The 18670-nt window shown below is 41.4% G+C and overlaps 3 protein-coding genes across 5 annotated transcripts; 1 reads left to right on the top strand and 2 right to left on the bottom strand.

The window, feature by feature from the left end:
* The first annotated feature begins 4442 nt into the window (after positions 1 to 4442).
* On the top strand, positions 4443 to 12385 carry LOC126592599 (uncharacterized). Of its 2 annotated transcripts, none has more exons than XM_050258349.1 (19): positions 4443 to 5539; positions 5734 to 6211; positions 6653 to 6740; positions 6846 to 7027; positions 7208 to 7344; positions 7686 to 7752; positions 7953 to 8127; positions 8252 to 8360; positions 8448 to 8523; positions 8616 to 8798; positions 8887 to 9047; positions 9178 to 9283; positions 9620 to 9824; positions 9934 to 10220; positions 10398 to 10522; positions 10870 to 11014; positions 11113 to 11205; positions 11339 to 11412; positions 11677 to 12385. In XM_050258349.1, the coding sequence occupies exons 1-19, from the start codon at positions 4542 to 4544 to the stop codon at positions 12029 to 12031; spliced, it is 4044 nt and encodes a 1347-aa protein (XP_050114306.1). In that variant the 5' UTR covers positions 4443 to 4541; the 3' UTR covers positions 12032 to 12385. The 2 variants fall into 2 exon arrangements, with proteins under 2 accessions (XP_050114306.1, XP_050114314.1); XM_050258357.1 differs by having other exon boundaries at positions 4444 to 5539; positions 10401 to 10522.
* A 119-nt stretch (positions 12386 to 12504) lies between these two features.
* On the bottom strand, positions 12505 to 15544 carry LOC126592673 (actin-related protein 6-like). Of its 2 annotated transcripts, none has more exons than XM_050258440.1 (8): positions 14764 to 15544; positions 14250 to 14463; positions 14097 to 14160; positions 13684 to 13768; positions 13544 to 13594; positions 13385 to 13447; positions 13138 to 13286; positions 12505 to 13016 (listed from the first exon to the last, which is right to left on the bottom strand). In XM_050258440.1, the coding sequence occupies exons 1-7, from the start codon at positions 15438 to 15440 to the stop codon at positions 13160 to 13162; spliced, it is 1281 nt and encodes a 426-aa protein (XP_050114397.1). In that variant the 5' UTR covers positions 15441 to 15544; the 3' UTR covers positions 12505 to 13016; positions 13138 to 13159. The 2 variants fall into 2 exon arrangements, with proteins under 2 accessions (XP_050114397.1, XP_050114390.1); XM_050258433.1 differs by having other exon boundaries at positions 12505 to 13013.
* Positions 15545 to 16227: 683 nt separating this feature from the next.
* LOC126592642 (putative clathrin assembly protein At2g25430) lies at positions 16228 to 18564 on the bottom strand. Its single transcript, XM_050258399.1, has one exon. The coding sequence runs from the start codon at positions 18294 to 18296 to the stop codon at positions 16557 to 16559; it is 1740 nt and encodes a 579-aa protein (XP_050114356.1). The 5' UTR covers positions 18297 to 18564; the 3' UTR covers positions 16228 to 16556.
* Positions 18565 to 18670: the final 106 nt, after the last annotated feature.

Genomic DNA, 18670 nt, shown 5'->3' with positions numbered 1-18670 from the left:
CTCCCTCCCCCATATCATTCAGCACTAGGCCCAGCAAGGTCAGACACAAACTCGAAGGGAAAATTGACACCCTATCTTTAACCTTGTGGTAGCAAGGAGAAATGGACATCATGATTAAGAGATTTGTCACATAACATGGCTTTTTCCCCTTCTCAAATCTCAATGTGGATGTGCAAATAGTTGCACTAATCATCATCGTCCAGAATCTCGAATGTAAAGATAAATACTAGTTTTTAGATTCCATAAGCTTTATGACACCTTTTTTTTGTTAAAAAAAAAGTTAGGGGAAGACTACTCTATTCAAGAGTCAGGACATACTACAAGTTTCTTTGAAGACTTACAGTCTTACAAAGGCATGTTAGCCCCTTTTTTACTTTTACAGACCACCCACCAAAAGGAATTGATGGCAGCTAGACTTTACTCTAGCAAAAAGAACAATCGTTACCAATTCAATTAACCCCTTTTTGACGAATATGAATTACTCTTTTAATGGACTAGAGATTACAAGTAACTTAAAATTTAATTGTATAGTTGGAGAAGATTTTGGGTGGTTTCCGATCATGTGGTGTCTATCATAAAAACATAAGGCTATATTTGGGTCTCATCCAACCTAAACAACGGCCATGTCCTGTGTAAAGAGTTGGTCTCCCTTTGAGGGAAGAGCGAGAGACGTAGTCCTGTAACCAAAATACAATTCTCATGACACCGTCGTATAACAAAAGCTTGCCACCTATTCAAAAAGTGGAAATGAGATAAACAAAAACTCAATCCAAGGTAGGCACAACACAGTTTTTAAAATGCTAATAAGTCGGTAATGTGTAGGTACTAAGGTATCGTTTGGTATGCAGATGGGACGAGACAGAACGAAGAGAGAGAGCAAAGATGCCCTCGGATGGAAACAAGGAGGAAGAAGAAGACGGAGATGTTATAATTTTGTGTTCTGCGGATGTGGAACGAGTCGTTCCAAGAGGGGTGAGGTCGAAAGAAAATTCACTCAAAACTCGTCCCATGGAACAGCACGTTCCACCCATTTTAGGCTCACCAAACGTGGGACGGAACGCCTAGTCTCACTTTGTTCCGTCCCGTCCCACGTACCAAATGGTACCTAAATGACAATGGCGGTGCCACTACGATAATGTCTTAATTACGAGACATAATCTAATCTCTATCCAGGCACGAAAATTTCCCTCGGAGTTGAGTTCACCTGTGCCCGGCATGACGGGTACATGGAAGTATTGACATGCACTACCATTATGTGGATGATGTATCCAAGGGCAGCTAATTAGACTGTCATAGTGGGTGCATCCACCCTTTTTTGAGTACGATCATAAATTTATATTTATGAATACCTGCAGAAATATGAAAGCATCTTGGAACTAAATACTCCTCACCCACCATTTTAATGGAACTCATAAATCAAGGGAATAATTTATATATATGTGCAGTTACATAGTACAAAGCAAAGTGGATTATTTAGTATGTTCCGGTGTATTTTGTATACTGAAGTTTTAGGTTGTTAGATTTTTAGTTAGGGATTATCTAACGGCCAAAAGTGAAGAAAGTTGAGGTTTCGCCATAAGACCAATTAGCAATATGTGAAGTAGCTTAACTACTTATAAGCATACGCAGGGTTCTTTTTTTCTCCCCATGTGGGATTGATACTCTTAGCATGCCCTCTTACTTGTAGCGAATTTTCAAGCCTAGCATGTGGACAACACAAATCGGGTGACAAGAAGCACGTGTGGTAGTTGAGCTTCACACGCAGGTAAAACCTACTCTTATACCATGAAAAAAGTTAGGGTTCCACCGTAAAATCAATCGGTAACATGAGTGGTCTAGTGAACATTGCCATGAAACCACACTTACAAAGCTATCATGTGTTGTCCTCTTATGAAAATGGCTGTACACTCTAAATACCTTTACAAAGCAAAAGGACCTCTCAAAGCAAAGGTGGGTGGTTGTAGTAGACCATGAGGCTTGGAACCCTTCTGCTTCTGCCGTATATATCCAGCTCTCCAATTTCTGAGCAGTCCCAATTGCCAACTAACTTTCAAGTACAACTACACATGTTTCTTTTCGTATTAGTTTTTTTGGCTGGTTGCCTTTCTCTAGAGCTTATATTGCATGATAGGTCTACACCTGACCATTGTTTCGTAATACCGACAGGTTATCGAAACAATATCAAGAGTGTGGATAGTTAGCCCTTAATTTCGTAAAGAACGTACATCATGATGCATAGATATTACGAGTACCATTACCTAGAATAAATCAACATTTCAAAGTTTGGATTTATGACTTAGTACTAATCACATTGAAACTGTCTCTGACTTAACCACTTCCAAAATCCAGCAAGCCTGGAGTTCTATCAAGTTTTCAACGTGGGACTTACATTCATCTCAATTTAAAAAAATAAACTTGAACAAGGTTGTTCAACCACATTATTTATAGGACATTATTCTCACTCACAAAAGCACATAACTCGTGTTTTAGTTTCATCCAACTCTGTTCTAATCTTATTCATTATAAGAGGAATCCATATCCTCGATGGAACCTTTTTGTGAGGATTCTTGAGATTCGTTAATCATATCCGTTTATTATACATCGTGCGGTCAGAAATCATTTTAAATATTTTTATTTAAAATTAAATACAAATAGTACTTGACAAAAACTGACCGCACGATAAACGATGAACATACACGATTTACAGATCCCTAGAATCCTCACCAAAAGAATCCGAAGATGATCCCATTGGTTAAAAGAGTTGTACTTGTGACAACCTTCTCAAAATAATTAGTTAAATACAATACCATTCGACTCTATATTCATTGTTAAAGTTATCCTAATCGTACAACCCGGAATAGGATCCTCTCCGTATTCTCTTTGTGAGGATCTAGATGATCAATCAATTGTGTTCGTTTATCGTGTATCGTGCGGTTATAAATCATTTAAAATTTTTAATTTAAAATTGAATATAAATAGTACCTAACGAAAACCGGCCGCACAATATATAATAAAATGACACAATTAATTAATATCTGGATCCCCGCAAAGAAGATCGAATACTTGTCCGTACAACCCTGCCAAAATGATTAGTGAAATGTCAGGACCACAATGTTGTTAAACCTTAATTTAATCTTTGTCATGCAGGTGAAAAGGAAAGCTTCCAAACATTTCATTGTTTCTTTTGTTTTTGTTTTTATGTACCAAACGTATTCAAAATTTCAACATTGTATTTTAATTTTGCCATGGCCCACAGAGAAAGTTATAGTCTGAATTGGTCGCCATAAATGTTGATTCAATGGAATTCCTCGCTTTCAAGAATTGACGGACCGAGAAATTTTGAATAGTTCAAAGTGAGGGAGAGAGATCTGAACCTTAATTTATGTGACGTGGACGAATAGCTAATGGGGGTTGTAGAATTTAAAATGAATGATCCGAATCTTCAAATCATTCCTCTCCAGACACATAAATTCAAAGAAAATATCAATTCGATTCAATGAACATTGTTTTCATCTCCTTTTCAACAGAAACAGGCCCATTGGATTATTGAATCATATTCAATTGGACCATTGTTATGGATTAGACCCTTAACTCCGACGACTCTCTTCTGCATCACCATGCCATCAAGCCCAATGTTTGGAGAAATTTTGTCCGGATGAATCACATCACTCGTACGATCAAAACATAAAACTTATCTAAGCGCATTCCTTGCGGTCCGCCCTATCAACCCCTCTCTTAGTCTAACTCGCTAAATCTTTGGTCGGATAACCATACCAAAAACTTCCTCCATCGTTGGGAAAGTAAGCGCATATTATTTCATTATTCAACTCGAAGTGTAATGCTTGAGGCTGAATAGAACAAGGTCGTTTATTTGTGAGAATGCTTGAACATAAACAAAGAGTGTATTTTTGCTCACCACCATTTAGTGTAGTATATGCTCACCACCCTATTTATCACCGTTAGATGAATTTGAATTTAAAGATTTGTGCTTATCCACTACACGAATCTCAAAATTCAAACTTATCTAACGTTGAGCAAAAATGCTCCCATAAACAAATATTATACAATTCATACCATTCCAAATTTTAACTAGCATTAATTAAATTACAGTAATAAAGTAAATAAAAAAATTATTATCGGCGCTCTGAGTATGCATTCTTCATAAATATATTTTTTAAATATAAAAATTTAAAGTGTCAATAATAATTTTTTAAATAAATACATTTTATAAAAAACTTAATAAAAGAGAAAACTACTTTAAGAAATGAAGAAGAATTAAAAGGAAACCTTACGTTAACTATAATTTTAACAAATAATATGTAGACGACGCTTTACCGCACTTACAGAAAACATTATGTCTATAGAACAGATTCAATCCCATTTTTTTCTCTAAACAATTAATTATTTAATTTACTATTTACAAATATTTATATATATAAAATAAAGATGAAAACACCGAACGTTGTCCTCGCTGTGTGTCCGAAATGTCGATATGCTTGAAGTCGCAGCGGTAGACGAAGAAAGTCGGACACAACGCAACAATGTCGAGCGCTAGAGCTTCGACGGCGTCCACAGTCCAGGACTGTTGGGACAGCATGCTGCCGGGCCCGCCCAGCCGCAACAACTTCGGATCCGCCGACCTCAGCCTCTCCGGCCTCCTCGCATTCCCCTCCGGCAGCTCCATCTCCGTCCTCGACGCCCGCTCAATGCAGCTCGTTGTCAGCATCCCTATGCCACCTCCCACCCAATCCTCCTCCACGTCATCGTCTCTCTCGCCTTTCGTCACCTCCGTCCGCTGGACCCCGCTCCCTCTCCGCCGCGACCTCCTCTCCACCGAGCCTTCCAGCTCCCACCTCCTCCTCGCCGCCGGCGATCGCCAGGGCCGCATCGCCCTCCTCGACCTCCGCCTCAAGTCTCCCGTCCTCTGGTTCGATACCGACTCCTCCCCCTCCAAACTCCCCATCCAGGACCTCGCGTGGGTCCAGGCCCGACCCGACTCCTACCTCCTCGCCTCCATCTCCGGATTCTCCTCCCTCTCCCTCTACAACAGCTCCACCGGCCGATGCTTCTGGAAATACGACGCGGCGCCCGAAATTCTCTCCTGCATCCGCCGTGACCCCTTCGATTCGCGCCATTTCTGTGTCGTCGGGCTCAAAGGATTCCTGCTCTCTGTCACCGTGTTAGGCGAGACGGAATCCGATGTCGTCATCAAGGAGCTTCAGATTTGGACCGACTCCACCGAGTTGCTGAAGCTGGAGAGGGACTTGACCGGTGGAGTCTCCGGGAACTCGTCGTCGGCCTCGGCGGCATTCCCGATCTACGCCGTGAGGTTCGCATTCTCGCCACAGTGGCGGCACATTCTTTTCGTCTCGTTCCCAAGGGAGCTGGTGGTGTTCGATTTGCAGTATGAGACGCCGCTTTTCTCTGCCACATTGCCTCGCGGCTGCGGCAAGTTTCTCGATGTGCTCCCGGATCCGAATCACGAGTTCCTCTACTGCGCTCATCTTGACGGGAAGCTCAGTACTTGGCGCCGAAAAGAGTGAGTCTTTTGAAATTCGATTGATTGTAGCCTTTTCAATTTCCATTGATCAAATGTAGGATGTAGAATGTGAAATTGTATTGGAATCTATATCATTTGAACCATTTTCGGGCAAAGTTTAAGAAGTGTTTAGATCGAAAAACCGAAATGTAGTAATGTATTATACTTATTATGCATATTGTATATATGCGCAGAGGAGAGCAGGTACACATAATGTGTTCAATGGAAGAGCTGATGCCTTCAATTGGCACATCTGTCCCTTCTCCTTCGTTGCTTGCTCTCGTCATCTCCCAATCAGATTCGACCCTCCAGAATGTCAGCAAGATTTACTCTGATGATGTACCTCATTCTCCTTTCCCTGATGTGGATTTCGATAATCCTTTTGATTTCTGTGATGAACCTCTTCTTGTTTCTAAAACGCATTTGATCTCAATTTCTGATGATGGAAAAATATGGAACTGGCTCTTGACTGCCGAAGGGCTTGAAGATAATCGAAAGGATGACACAAACTTGGGTATTAGTGAACTGCCAGTTCCTGGGACAAATACAAACATTATAGTTTCTTCTACCGGAGGACTTGACATGGAAGCCGGTAAACAAATAGAAAAGATCAGTGGTGATAGAAACCGACCTTCAAATTCTATTGTCAGCCATACGGACTTATCACTAAAGGTTCATTTGTAGTTTCTTCCAACTTTTATTTTTTCATGGTTAATGGCTTTCACTGGATGGTTTTCTAGCTGGAGAATATAGTATAGCTTGAATAATGGATGTGACTTGGATCAATAGATGTAATTCCCACTCCCCGTCTTATTAAATATATCTATGTATTAATTGGTACGCAACTTTGTTTAGATAACCCAAAACGACACACATTAGATAACCCAAAACGACACACACGCCCACCCGTACATGCACACAGGCGATATAACATATGTTTTTTATGGTTGCATATAGTTCAGAACACAGCTGGTTTTGTTTTGTGTACTTTCTGTCATATCTACCCGTAAATTCAGTTCATTCAAAATGACATACAAGTTTGCAACCAATCCCCGATATTGCAGATTTGAAATTACATGCCTGCATGCTTACAATGCCAACTTACTGATGCAGATTAGCTTAGTTGGACAGCTTCAGCTTCTTTCTTCAGCAGTAACTATGCTAGCTGTACCTTCACCTTCTTCAACAGCTACTTTGGGCCGTTAGTTAATCTTGTCACTAATCTACTGTATATGTTGATTTTATATTTTTAGTTAGCATCATTTCGGAGAAATTATGATACCATGTAAATTTATTATGTATGAAGGTGGGGGGAACTATCCTGTTGTAGCTGTTCCATTGGTTGCTTTGGGAACTCAAAGTGGGACAGTTGACGTTGTTGATGTTTCTGCCAATGCTGTCGCTGCAAGTTTTTCTGTTCATACTGGTACTGTTAGGGGATTACGATGGCTTGGAAATTCTAGACTGGTTTCATTTTCATACAGTCAGGTACATTGCGATGAATTCAAACATCACATTAATTGTTTGATGCATCTACTACTTAGTGCTTTTATGCTCAGCATTATCCTTGATTGGTATTTTTTTTCCCTTTTTTTCTATTTATAAATAATTATCAATGTGTGTTGATCATTATACGTAGCATGACTCTTTTTTTTTATATATATTTAGGTGAGTGAAAAATCTGGAGGTTTCATCAACAGGCTCATTGTGACCTGTGCTAGAAGTGGCCTAAATAGACAATTCCGGGTTTTGCAAAAGCCTGAACGTGCACCCATAAGAGCATTAAGAGCCTCATCCTCTGGGAGGTTGACTTCAGACCCAGATTCTTGTCTTTATTTATGGTTATTAGTTAAGTCCTCTATATTCTGTTCTGTGTCATGTTTTTGGTTTTATCAAATTTTAATGATACTTAGCTGAAAAGAAACTAGAAGTGTTCACTTTTGACTATACTTCGTCATCTATTTTAGATATTAAATAAAATATTTTTTGCTTGTTGGCTCAATACGGTAAATTGGACTATTTTGATCAGATGTCTCTAACTTAGTTCTTTTTTCTTCCCCCTACTTTCATACATCAGTTGTTATTCTTCATAGCTTCCTGAGCCACACAATGTAACATTTTGCTTATGCTTTTGACAAAATGGCAGGTACCTTCTTATTTTGCTTCGTGATGCACCAGTAGAGGTTTGGGCAATGACAAAGAGTCCTATTATGGTAAGTTTGCTATTTTCTTTGGTTATTTGACATTCCAACTTGACGTATTTTCCAGAAAATGATTGTTTCAACTATATTAAACAGAACCCTCACAATTTTCAAAGTTCAAACTACTACGAAAACACGCCTTTTCTTATTTTATGCATTTCACAACTTTTCGCAGTGGAGAGGTTAAGATTTTGATTCTGTATCTCATGTAGCTTAGATCATTGGCTCTTCCATTTACGGTTTTGGAATGGACCCTCCCAGCAGTCCCCCGACCTGCTCAAAATGGACCTGCTAAGCAATCATCATCATCATCATCATCCCCCAAAGATCACACATATGTGGCATCAGACGGGACATCCTCTCCAACAAAGGCATCATCTGATTCCAGTGAGCTTATTTACTTGATAACTTCTATAATATGTATACTGGCTTTTGGTCTATATGAGTTGCTTCTGTATTATTGGATTGTTTAATTAAACAAAAATAAAGTTTCTCCTTCCCTGAAATGCAGAGAGCTCAGATGGATCTCAAGATGACACTTCTGAAAGCTTTGCATTTGCACTAGCAAATGGTGCTCTTGGTGTTTTTGAGGTTCATGGGAGAAGAATCCGTGACTTCAGGTGTATTTCTACTTTGTACCCTTGTACGAACTATTATTTCATATCAATAAGTTTTTCTCATTGTGGTTCTTTATTGCTTGTTTCTAGACCGAAATGGCCTTCTTCTTCATTTGTCTCATCGGATGGACTAATTACTGCCATGGCCTACCGGTTGCCTCATGTAGTATGTATAAAAAAATTTGTATTCTTTTCATCCAATTGGTATTTTATATCAGATTCTCAATCATTTCAATATTTTCTGTAAGTTATTTTCAGGTTATGGGGGACAGATCAGGAAATATTCGCTGGTGGGATGTAACTACTGGACATTCTTCTTCGTTTAACACTCATAGAGAAGGTATCCGGAGAATTAAATTCTCACCTGTTGTGCCTGGAGACCGCAGTAGGGGGCGCGTTGCTGTACTATTCTATGACAATACATTTTCAGTATTTGACCTTGTAAGTATAAAAGAAATATTTATATGGTTTATCTAGATGACCTTTCTTATCATTTTTCCATAACTCTCTACATGTTTTCTAATTGCAGGATTCTCCGGACCCATTAGCCAATTCTCTTTTACAGCCTCAATTTCCTGGAACCCTTGTGTTGGAACTTGATTGGTTGCCTTTGCGGACTGACAAAACTGATCCACTGTTATTGTGCATAGCTGGAGCTGATAGTAGCTTTCGCCTTGTTGAGATTAATATGTATGTTACAAACTTTGTTGAGGAATTTCGTTATATCTCAGGTTATTTAAGTATTGGGGAGGGGGGGAATGCGGATGGCCTGTATGGGCGTCGTCAGTTCTGTACTTTTAACAATGTTACTCTTGTGCAGAATTGACAAAAAACTTGGTTATACCCACCAGCCCAGATCTATAAAAGAGAGGTTCCGTCCTATGCCTCTATGCTCTCCTATACTGCTTCCAACACCACATGCCCTGGTAACAATGATTTTTAATTTCCATTTTCCTTATATTTTATTTCATGATAGCAATATCTTATCTATTCCAGTTCTGTTGATTATTAGTCAATTGTGCCCTTTGACAACTGGAGTTTTATGTTCGTTCATATATGCTAATCTGCAACCTTATGGCCCTAGTTCTTGTTAGAAGAGAGTTCCTAACCAAATTGTATACTGAAAATAGCAGAATCTACTGGAAAAGTTGACAGTGGTTCTGAATCAATAACCACATAGCCTGCTTTATGTTTTATTGTTAACAGAAGATAGTAGAGATTCAGTTTTGACCAACTGGAATTTATTGATTTCTTTGTTACAGGCATTAAGAGTGATCTTACAATTGGGTGTCGAGCCCTCTTGGTTTAATACTTGCAGTACGACTTTAGATAAGAGGCCTCACAAAATTCCAGGAACTCCCAAGTCCAATGAGGATCTTCGAAGTTACATGATCAATTTACCACCTGTTGGTGACCCTGTGGTACCAGAATTGCTGCTTAAAGTCTTAGAACCTTATCGTAAAGAAGGTGGGTCCTCTTTCTTTCTTGTGATGTTTCTACTCATGCAGAGCTATATCTAGGTATCGTACTATTTTGTGTTCTTTTCTCTTATATTATAAATGTTATATTTCCCCAGGCTGCATACTGGATGATGAGAGGGCAAAATTATATGCAATGGTGGTCAACAAAGGTTTTTCTGTGAGATTTGCTTTTGCTGCTGCAATTTTTGGTGAATCCTCAGAAGCTCTTTTCTGGCTACAACTGCCTCGTGCTCTTAACCATTTGATGAATAAGATGGTAAACAAGTCTCCACAAAAAACCCCTGCGTCAGCACCCGTTCCAGAGATTGATGATGCATCTATGCTGAGTAGGATAACATCAAAAGGAAAGTCAGTGTCTGGAACGGAAAAGAAAGATGAAATGGTAAGCCACATTTCTGGATGATATTATTCTCAAGTTTTTGTACAAGTTTTTAAGCTAGATCGCTACGTTACCTCACATCTCTCCTATATCTTGTGCTCATCAATTCTAACTATTATGTGATTTTTTCCTCCATATAAGCTTTGAACATCTCTGTAATTTATCGACTTCTATGGTTAGCAGAATCAAGGTCAGCTCAGGTTATTGGCTTTTGAGCAAGAGGATTTGTGGGCAAATGCCAGTGAACGTATTCCTTGGCATGAGAAGTTGGAGGGAGAAGATGCTATTCAGAATCGTGTACATGAGTGAGTATTCAATATCATTCTTATTTCTTAGAAGAACTGCCAAACTAACTGCTAGAGTATGTTTAAGTAAGAGTTGATACTGGCTGGTTTAGTTGCTATTGGGTGAATATTTAATTGCTTGGTAGAACTCCATATGTTTGAAAGCATATAAGCATATGTGCATTAGAAAATATACAGGAAACCTAATTTTTTCCAAGTTCCATCCTTCCTGTCATCTTCGTCTCTGGCAACATGCCAAATACCCAAATTGCTCAGTTACTTGTACATGTAAAACTTTAGGCTTCAAAAAGAAAGCAAAATTTCCATTTCGGAGGTTTTTTATTTACTTTATGTTCTTGATGATATAGGCTTGTCTCCGTTGGCAACTTAGAAGCTGCGGTTAGTTTATTGCTTTCCACTCCTCCTGAGAGCAATTACTTCTCTGCAAATGCTTTACGCGCTGTTGCTCTTTCTTCTGCCGTGTCAAAGTCTCTCCTTGAACTTGCCGTCAAGGTGTGTAGTTTGGATCAACTCATGACATCAAATGCATGTTATGGCTGGAATAAAGTCGTTTAAGTGTCTCAGGATTTTCGATACTTTTATATTATTAGGTTGTTGCAGCCAACATGGTCAGGACTGACAGGTCGTTCTCTGGTACTCATCTTCTTTGTGCTGTTGGAAGGTATCAGGAAGCGTGTTCTCAGGTTAGGTTCTGCTTTACACAAATTTACTGTAAACCCAGTTATATAAGTTGTGAGATTTCTTTTGATATCATGCACTAAAAAATGGTTTACGCGATGTTTTTATGTACTATTTACTATGTCATCTGTTATGCAGCTACAAGATGCTGGGTGCTGGACAGATGCTGCGACTTTAGCTGCTACGCATTTAAAAGGATCTGACTATGCAAGGTTATTTGCTTTCTTTTAAAAGTTTCTGAGGCCTCCTTTGTCATCTCCAGTTTCATCTGTATACTTTAATTGATTAGCTTGCTATTTTTCGCCTTCCCGGTATATTTCTTTTGATATCACAAATCCATAATGTGTCTTCACTTTATGTAAACTCATTGGTCATCCCCATCTTTGCGGCTTACCTTTTGGCTAAATTACACGGTTACTAGTCCCCAGTTTTTCGTTGTTATGGTAGCTGAGCTGTGCGTATTAATGTTCTTCCAGGGTGTTGCTAAGATGGGCTTCGCACGTCCTTCGCGCTGAACACAACATATGGAGGGCCCTCATTTTGTATGTTGCAGCTGGTGCACTACAAGAGGCATTGGCAGCACTTCGTGAGGCCCAACAACCTGACACGGCCGCTATGTTCATCCTTGCTTGTCGAGAAGTTCATGCCAACTTCATCTCTGATTTAGGCAACTGCGACGATGAATCCAGTTCTTTGATCAAGGACAAGCTGCTCTACTTGCCTGGGTTAGGCCCCGAGAGCGAAGACGTTATGGCAGTCGGCGAATATTACGGGCAATACCAAAGGAAACTGGTGCATCTATGCATGGACTCGCAACCATTCGCTGAATGAAAGGATCGGCCCTAGTCACTTGGTTACAATCCAGTCCTTTAACTCGTCCATATTTTACATTTGCATACGGTTCGACGTAGGTTAAATTGGAAGCAGGTTGAAGAAATCCCTTGTATTGTATGATGCTCTTACGGGATTCAGGACACGAAAAATCGATATCTTGGGATAGTAATCGACTGGGAGAGGAGTATATCGTATATTACTCGAAAATGTTGTAAACGTAGAAAAATTATCAGACAAATCTCGAAATTTTTGTGGTAGAAAATGTATGTAACGCCGTTATTTCTTCGTTTCGAAAAGAGATAGAATGCTATACTATTTGGAATTTTACTATTAAATCATTCTTTTTCAGGATGCTGAGGGGCGGGAGCTCGTATGGAATACGCTAATATGTCATCGATAGTGCCATTCAAACACCTAATTCTACCTTCTACACGTTTGTTAATTTTTTGTCATATCTTCAATTCATTCAATTTGACAGCTGAAAATGCTTTGAATCGCTTGAATCGTCGGTGTGCTTTAATACGATATGTTTTTCACCTTGATTTGGACCGCAAAGCTGAGATCAAATACGATTTTGATTTACAAGACACCGGAATGCAGCTTCTGACGGCCAACGAGTCGCCGTCTCCCGGACACTTCCTCTGATACGCAAATCCAGGCCACAACAATAATCGGTTCTCTGGATAGTGTAGGCAGGCTTCCGTGGCAAGGGGGTCGAACCTCAAATCTTCCAGCTCGATTTCTACCAACAAAGACGTCAGGAAAAAAAGTTTGTGTTAGTTGCGAGCGTGCCACTGCTAGTACTTGAAGCTGCGAAGCCTGCTTCTGCTTCCTTTTCTTCAGCGGTGACTGGTACTTGAAGCCGCGAAGCCTTCTTCTACTTCCTTTTCTTCAGCGGTGACTGGTGAATGGTGACAACAAAAAGTGACAGGCGCACACTTAGCTGCATTTTCCCTTGTGGACTATCTGCTTGCCAAAGCTGCTGTCCAGAAAATTTAAAACGGATGGTGATAGTTCAACTCCATCGCTAATAATCTTCTCAACCAAACAGAACGACAAGGTAAATTACAGTGAAAGGTGATGATGGTCTTCAGATAGCATACCCTTCAAGATTCAATGCACTCGTTAAAAGAATCTCCTGCGACATCGAGCAGAGCCAAGCTCCTCATACTCAGCCTTAGTGACACACACTGCTTCAAAATCCGGGCTTGATGCTAAAATAGATCCTCCCCTCCAAACGCTTAGTATGGGGCTGGAGAAACATGAAAATTTTTAATAAAACGTCAAGCGGTATCTTTTTTTTTTTTTTTAAGTCGAAAAAATGCAAGTAGGTATAAGGAGAAACGTTACTCTTCTTGAGGAGTTATCTTCACTGGATAGTCATCAGGAACAAGCGGCCGCAGCTCCCTCTCTCTGCAAAATATCAATAAAAACTTAAAAGTCCGAAAGAATGTTTTCGTATGAATTTTGATCTTGTATATTTAAATGGAAAAGTGACCATTGCCGTACAGTCTATCAGCTAGTCGAGGAAATAGAGTGCTTCCACCTGTTAAGAGAATGCTGCCAACACAACTCAGACAAGTTAGTAAGTATCGAAAACGAATTCTTTTCTATTTTCCTCAAGAAAAATGCAGAGCTTGAAAGGTCACTTTTCATAAAGTACAGGCTGTAGATGTGGTGGGCAGGAGCTGACAGATCGAACAATACACTCTGCTAGTCCAGCCTGATTCATTCCTGCGAAAACAGGCCCAAGTTAGCACTTCCCTTCGCACTAAGCATATAGTTCCGAACGGACTGAGTAAAGATCAACACTGACTATCCCCATATTACTATACCACACGCCATCACTTTGTATTGAAACACCTAAAGAACATATTTCCAATGCTATGCTCTACAAATATCAACAATTTGCGAAAGCTGACCGGTAGTAATAAGCGCCAACCAACATGAGCCCGAAGAGGAGATTATAATGTTGATTCAGTAACACATAATACAACATATATGCATAAAAAAGTAAACAAAAACCCCAAATTGAAACAAGAAACAAGAATGCAAAACAAACCCAGATCAGCAGGATGGAAGATCATCTCTGGCACTAGGAACCTTTCATTTGTCAGGTCAAATTCCTACAAGAAAACCACCAAACCACACTCAAAACTAGTAAACAAACAAAGCAGTTGTTCAATTCATTCAAACACACGAGAGAAAATTTTACAGTCTTGCTCAAATCAATCTTCTTTCGATCCGCCAACTTGTATGTAACCTCCATCTGATCCAAATCCATCTTCTCCACATCTTTAAGTTTGTCACCATCTCTCAAAGCCAAGTATCTCTTCGCCTCCTCTGGGTTCTTAACAAACCCCTTTGTGTGCGTAATGCCGTCAGGCAACACATAAGTGCACCTGAAAAGATTGTCCTTCCCATGTTTCCTAAACACCCATTTCAAAACAACAAAAACCCTGTCAAGATTTCAGTTAAACGGACCAGCGGCCGACTACTAATAACACCGATACTATCCATTATGGGTCGAATCACTCATTACCACCCACTAGCACAGCAAGGGCGGAATTTTATCACAAAAGGCCTCGATGTCATTAAGGGTATAATCACTCACTCATTACATATTGTTCAATTTTTCGACATGAGATTCTTGCATCTTCAACAAACCCACAACCAAAATCAAATTAAATTCAGAAATCCTAACAAAAAAATTAAGAAAAGCTACGTACTTTGCAATCTGGAGGTCACGATCAACGTCCATGGAAACAAAGCAGAGCTTCTCCTTAACATCGTCGATGAGAAACGTTTCGTCCATGACATTGACGGAGCGGTAAGAGACGAGCTCCTTGAGGTAATTGGTCAATGCCTTACCGCCCAAATCGATCCGCTTGGCGGCGTAGTTGATGGTGAAGTTCTGGAAGACGGGGGCGGCGTGCGTGAAGGAGAAGCCGCAGTCGACGACGAGGCTGCACTGCGCCTTGATTTGGCGGCGGCTGGCCTCGCAAAGGTGGGCGAGGGAGGGGGAGTTCGCGACGTAGAGCGCCGAGAAGTTGAAGTCCTCGAAGACGAGCTCGTCGGTGGCGCGTTGGATGGAGGGGAGGGCGAAGAGGGGCTCCGTCAGGAGGAGGTAGGATTGAGCCGGGTTGACCCGAAGGAGGGAGGAGAAGAGGTTAGCCCAGATCTCGCGCTGGAGGTCCGGGTTTATTAGGTAGCCGCGGTCGATTGGGCGGCGGACGGCGGCGGAGGTGAGGTCCATGGGCTCGGTGGGGGAGGGGTGGACCCATTTCTTGGAGGATATCGGGCGGTACACACAGTTGGGTATAATGGCCGAGGGGTCGCGCTCGCCGCCGAGGCCGGCTTTGATTAGACCGCCGCCGTTGTCCAAAACGACGACGTTTTGATGCATGTTCAGGTGGAGGGAGGTTGAGCTTTGGAGTGATTTGGCGCGAGGTTGAGGTTTTGGTGAACTTCTGTGACCCGCTTGGGTTTAAGGAATTTTGTAATGTATCGTAGCAGACATTTTTTTGTATTTATTTTCTTTAAAAATCCATAAATATAAACCGCTAACCGATTTTAATACTAATTTACACTAAAAACAACAAAAAGTTTAAAATTCATGACGCATTGAGTTCAGAACATTCCTAAATGCAAAAATAACTTGAAAATTTTAAGTTTTAACGATAAAGATAAAATAAATGGTAAAATAAATAGTATCAAGTTTGACTTTTTAGTGTAAAAATGTGATTTTTCGTTAAAGTGAACAGTACCGTAGATTTTTCGTTAAAACTTCCATTTTTTTATGGTTCACAAAAACTGTGAGCTATATGATCATGAATTGTGATCTATTTTTTGAAGTTTTGGAAAAAACATCTAAACCCTCGTTTTCATGCAATTTTTGCTACACCTTGAGCTTTTAAATTAGGGTATTGCTATCCACACATTTTTTTTTCTCACACGTCCCTCTGAATTTTCAACCGTCGGATGAAATTAGTTAAAGACGATGAAAGGCCAAAAATTGCCAAGAATGTGCGAGAAATAAAAATCAGTGTGTGTAGCGCACTATCCTTAAATTATAGTTGGTCAAAATATCTCTAAACGTTCTACATAAACTTTAAGCTTATGGAGCAATAAATATGCCTAAAGTGATACAATTGTAGCGTATCAGACACGATATCTCAAGCCAATTATACACATTTGAAAACCCAAATTTGCTCTCAATATATAATCCCAAACCTTTTTATGTTATCACTGCATACAATGCATGTAAGTCCAGAAATAAGCACAATGGCAAGGAACCTTAAAAAGATGTAACATCTTCCAAAAGAAAGTACCATGAGAAGGTATCTGCAGCATTAAGCTTTATCCAAAAACTGTAAATTGCTCAGGGGAGGAAAGGCATCCAATGTCAATAGGGCGCAAAGTAGTACCCTCCCGGCTGAGGCATCATCGGTTGAGGAGCACCGCCATAGTAGCCGCCAGAAATCTTAGCCAAACCCAACGGCCCTTGCATCCCATCTCTTCCTTATTGCTGCCAAAGCAGTTGTTCCTGTGAAAGCAAATGCTGCTTCCTCTCCATGTCTGCCATCTGCACATATGACGGAGGAGGCACTAAGAGGGAGGCGGCAAACGGGTCCTGCTGCCCCACTGCGTGGACAGTCCCATCCGGGGCAGGCAGAGCCAGCACTGGCATAGCAGACTTGCCTGCCCCCGGCATTTCCACACTACTCGCACTCCCACCACTCAATTGCGAGGTGCTCACATGGTGCTTCACAGCGCCTTGATCATACATGCCACTCAATAACAATGAATCAAAACCACCAGCCAAATCAGCCTTCTGTTTTGACAGATTACTGGCCGTCTCCACCAATGCCAATTCCCAGTCTGCTTTACCACTCTCAGCGGCCGGTGTCTGCCAAGCCGAAGTCATTTCAGGCTCTCCATTTGAAGGGAATGTTTCCCAGGCCCCATTTGTATTAGTAGCAGTAGGAGCCGCAGAGAACAAAGCCAAAGCGAATTTGTTTCCTTGCTCATCAGCGGTGATTCCATCATCCCTCAAATTCACCAAATCCTCTGTCACAGGCTGATGCTGCAAAGGCTTAGGCAGGACTTCAGATGGCAGGGGAGGAGAAGCAGTGTAAATCTCCGGTGGAGGAAGAGCCTTCACCTCATAATTCACATCCTGCTTCACCTCCTCGTCAACCTGAACATTCTCCTCCCTGTTTCTCTCAGGACTCTTTGGCCTCATTGTCTTCCCCTTCAAGAAACCCTCAAGCGACTTCAAAAGCTTATCAGTTATTCTCTGCACCTCCGGGAACTCAGACGAACGAGCAATTCCCATATCCTTACACCAACCATAAAAACCCACAAGCTCATCAATCATCTTTGCCCCATTGACATAAGAATCGAAAGCCTTAGCGCAATCCGCATAATCCATCTCAGTAAACCTATCCAGCACCACCCCCAATGCCTCACATATCTCAACATACAGCCTAAAACTCTCCTTCACAACCTCGTATAGCGTAACGATCACCAACCTACTACTCTTTGCAGCACCCGCCGGCCTGCAACCCAAAATCCGATTAAGAACCCTCAGCAAATCATTCAGCCGCACCAACACCCTCTCCGGCCGCATTTCCCTCACCGGTGTACTATCCTTACTCTCTCTTCTCTTCTCTCTCTCCAATGCGTGATCACTCTGATAATTTTCGTACTCAAATTCCCTCCTTTCCTCTCGATTCGCTCTCTCCCTCTCCTGATCGAATCCACTACTGCCCTCCCTGCCTCTCGATTTCCTCTCATAAACCTCAAACTCCACCTTCTCCTCAAGATACATGGCATAAAACCTCACAAACCCGGCATGATCCCAAGAACCCGAATGCGCCTCGTCACGAAAAGCCGACAAATTCAGAAACCGCACTCCTTTCCGACTGGCAGACACAATCTCCTCCGCAAACGAAGGGTGCCCATCAACCAAAACCCTATGAACAAGCATAAGGGCCTTGAGAGCCACAATCCAATCGTGGGTTTTGCTCAAACGCCTCGACACAGTCGCCACCGCCGCCGTGACGTATCCGCGCGAGTGGGCGGTCAGATTTATGATCTCCCTTATGTACTTTTCATCAGCCGGGTCCTCGTCGTGGGTGGTGGCCTTAACCACCAGAACTTCGAGGTCCGGCGCTATGTTTCCGGCCACTTTGGCCAGGCTAATGCTTGTCTGATCCTTCACCGCCCCAATCGCCTTGCGAATTGTGCTCGGCGCCATTGATGAACTCAATTGAATCCAAGAAACAACAAGAAATGGGGTTTATCAGTAACTTTACCTCTGCTCTGTTCAGGGCTGCGTAGGAGCCGATCGAGAGTGTAGAAGATGAAAGGAGAGATCTTTTGACTTGGGTCTCCGCCGTAGACGGTGGAGATTGAGTCCGTACGGCCGGAATCGCTCAATGGAGCTGTGCTGCGAAAGCAGAGAGCGATCGGGATAGTATCTGTTGCACTCTTCGCTTTTCTTCGAAAAGCGCGTAATCTTAAGGACTAAACCCTTCACTTAATTACGGGGTTTAAATAACAGACGATTAGACGGCACTTGACGGATTGTCGACTTTTTCTTCGACGTTGAATATTCAAATGCGGTGGATT

The sequence above is a fragment of the Malus sylvestris genome, chromosome 2 (genome assembly GCF_916048215.2).
Source record: "Malus sylvestris chromosome 2, drMalSylv7.2, whole genome shotgun sequence".
NCBI classification, from domain to species: domain Eukaryota; kingdom Viridiplantae; phylum Streptophyta; class Magnoliopsida; order Rosales; family Rosaceae; genus Malus; species Malus sylvestris.
The sequence above is the reverse complement of the archived record's forward strand: the minus strand, read 5'-3'. Positions and strand labels throughout refer to the sequence as shown.

What these genes read in the sequence shown, in the direction of transcription:
- LOC126592599 (XM_050258349.1), top strand. Translation starts at nt 4,542, where the DNA reads ATGTCGAGCGCTAGAGCTTCGACGGCGTCCACAGTCCAGGACTGTTGG. An exon ending in AGTACTTGGCGCCGAAAAGA is followed by an intron (nt 5,540 to 5,733) that starts GTGAGTCTTTTG and finishes ATATATGCGCAG; the next exon opens with AGGAGAGCAGGTACACATAA. An exon ending in CATTTTCAGTATTTGACCTT is followed by an intron (nt 8,799 to 8,886) that starts GTAAGTATAAAA and finishes TTCTAATTGCAG; the next exon opens with GATTCTCCGGACCCATTAGC.
- LOC126592673 (XM_050258440.1), bottom strand. Translation starts at nt 15,440, where the DNA reads ATGCATCAAAACGTCGTCGTTTTGGACAACGGCGGCGGTCTAATCAAA. An exon ending in CTTCCATCCTGCTGATCTGG is followed by an intron (nt 13,769 to 14,096) that starts GTTTGTTTTGCA and finishes CTGTTTTCGCAG; the next exon opens with GAATGAATCAGGCTGGACTA. An exon ending in AAGATAACTCCTCAAGAAGA is followed by an intron (nt 13,287 to 13,384) that starts GTAACGTTTCTC and finishes ATGTTTCTCCAG; the next exon opens with CCCCATACTAAGCGTTTGGA.
- LOC126592642 (XM_050258399.1), bottom strand. Translation starts at nt 18,296, where the DNA reads ATGGCGCCGAGCACAATTCGCAAGGCGATTGGGGCGGTGAAGGATCAG.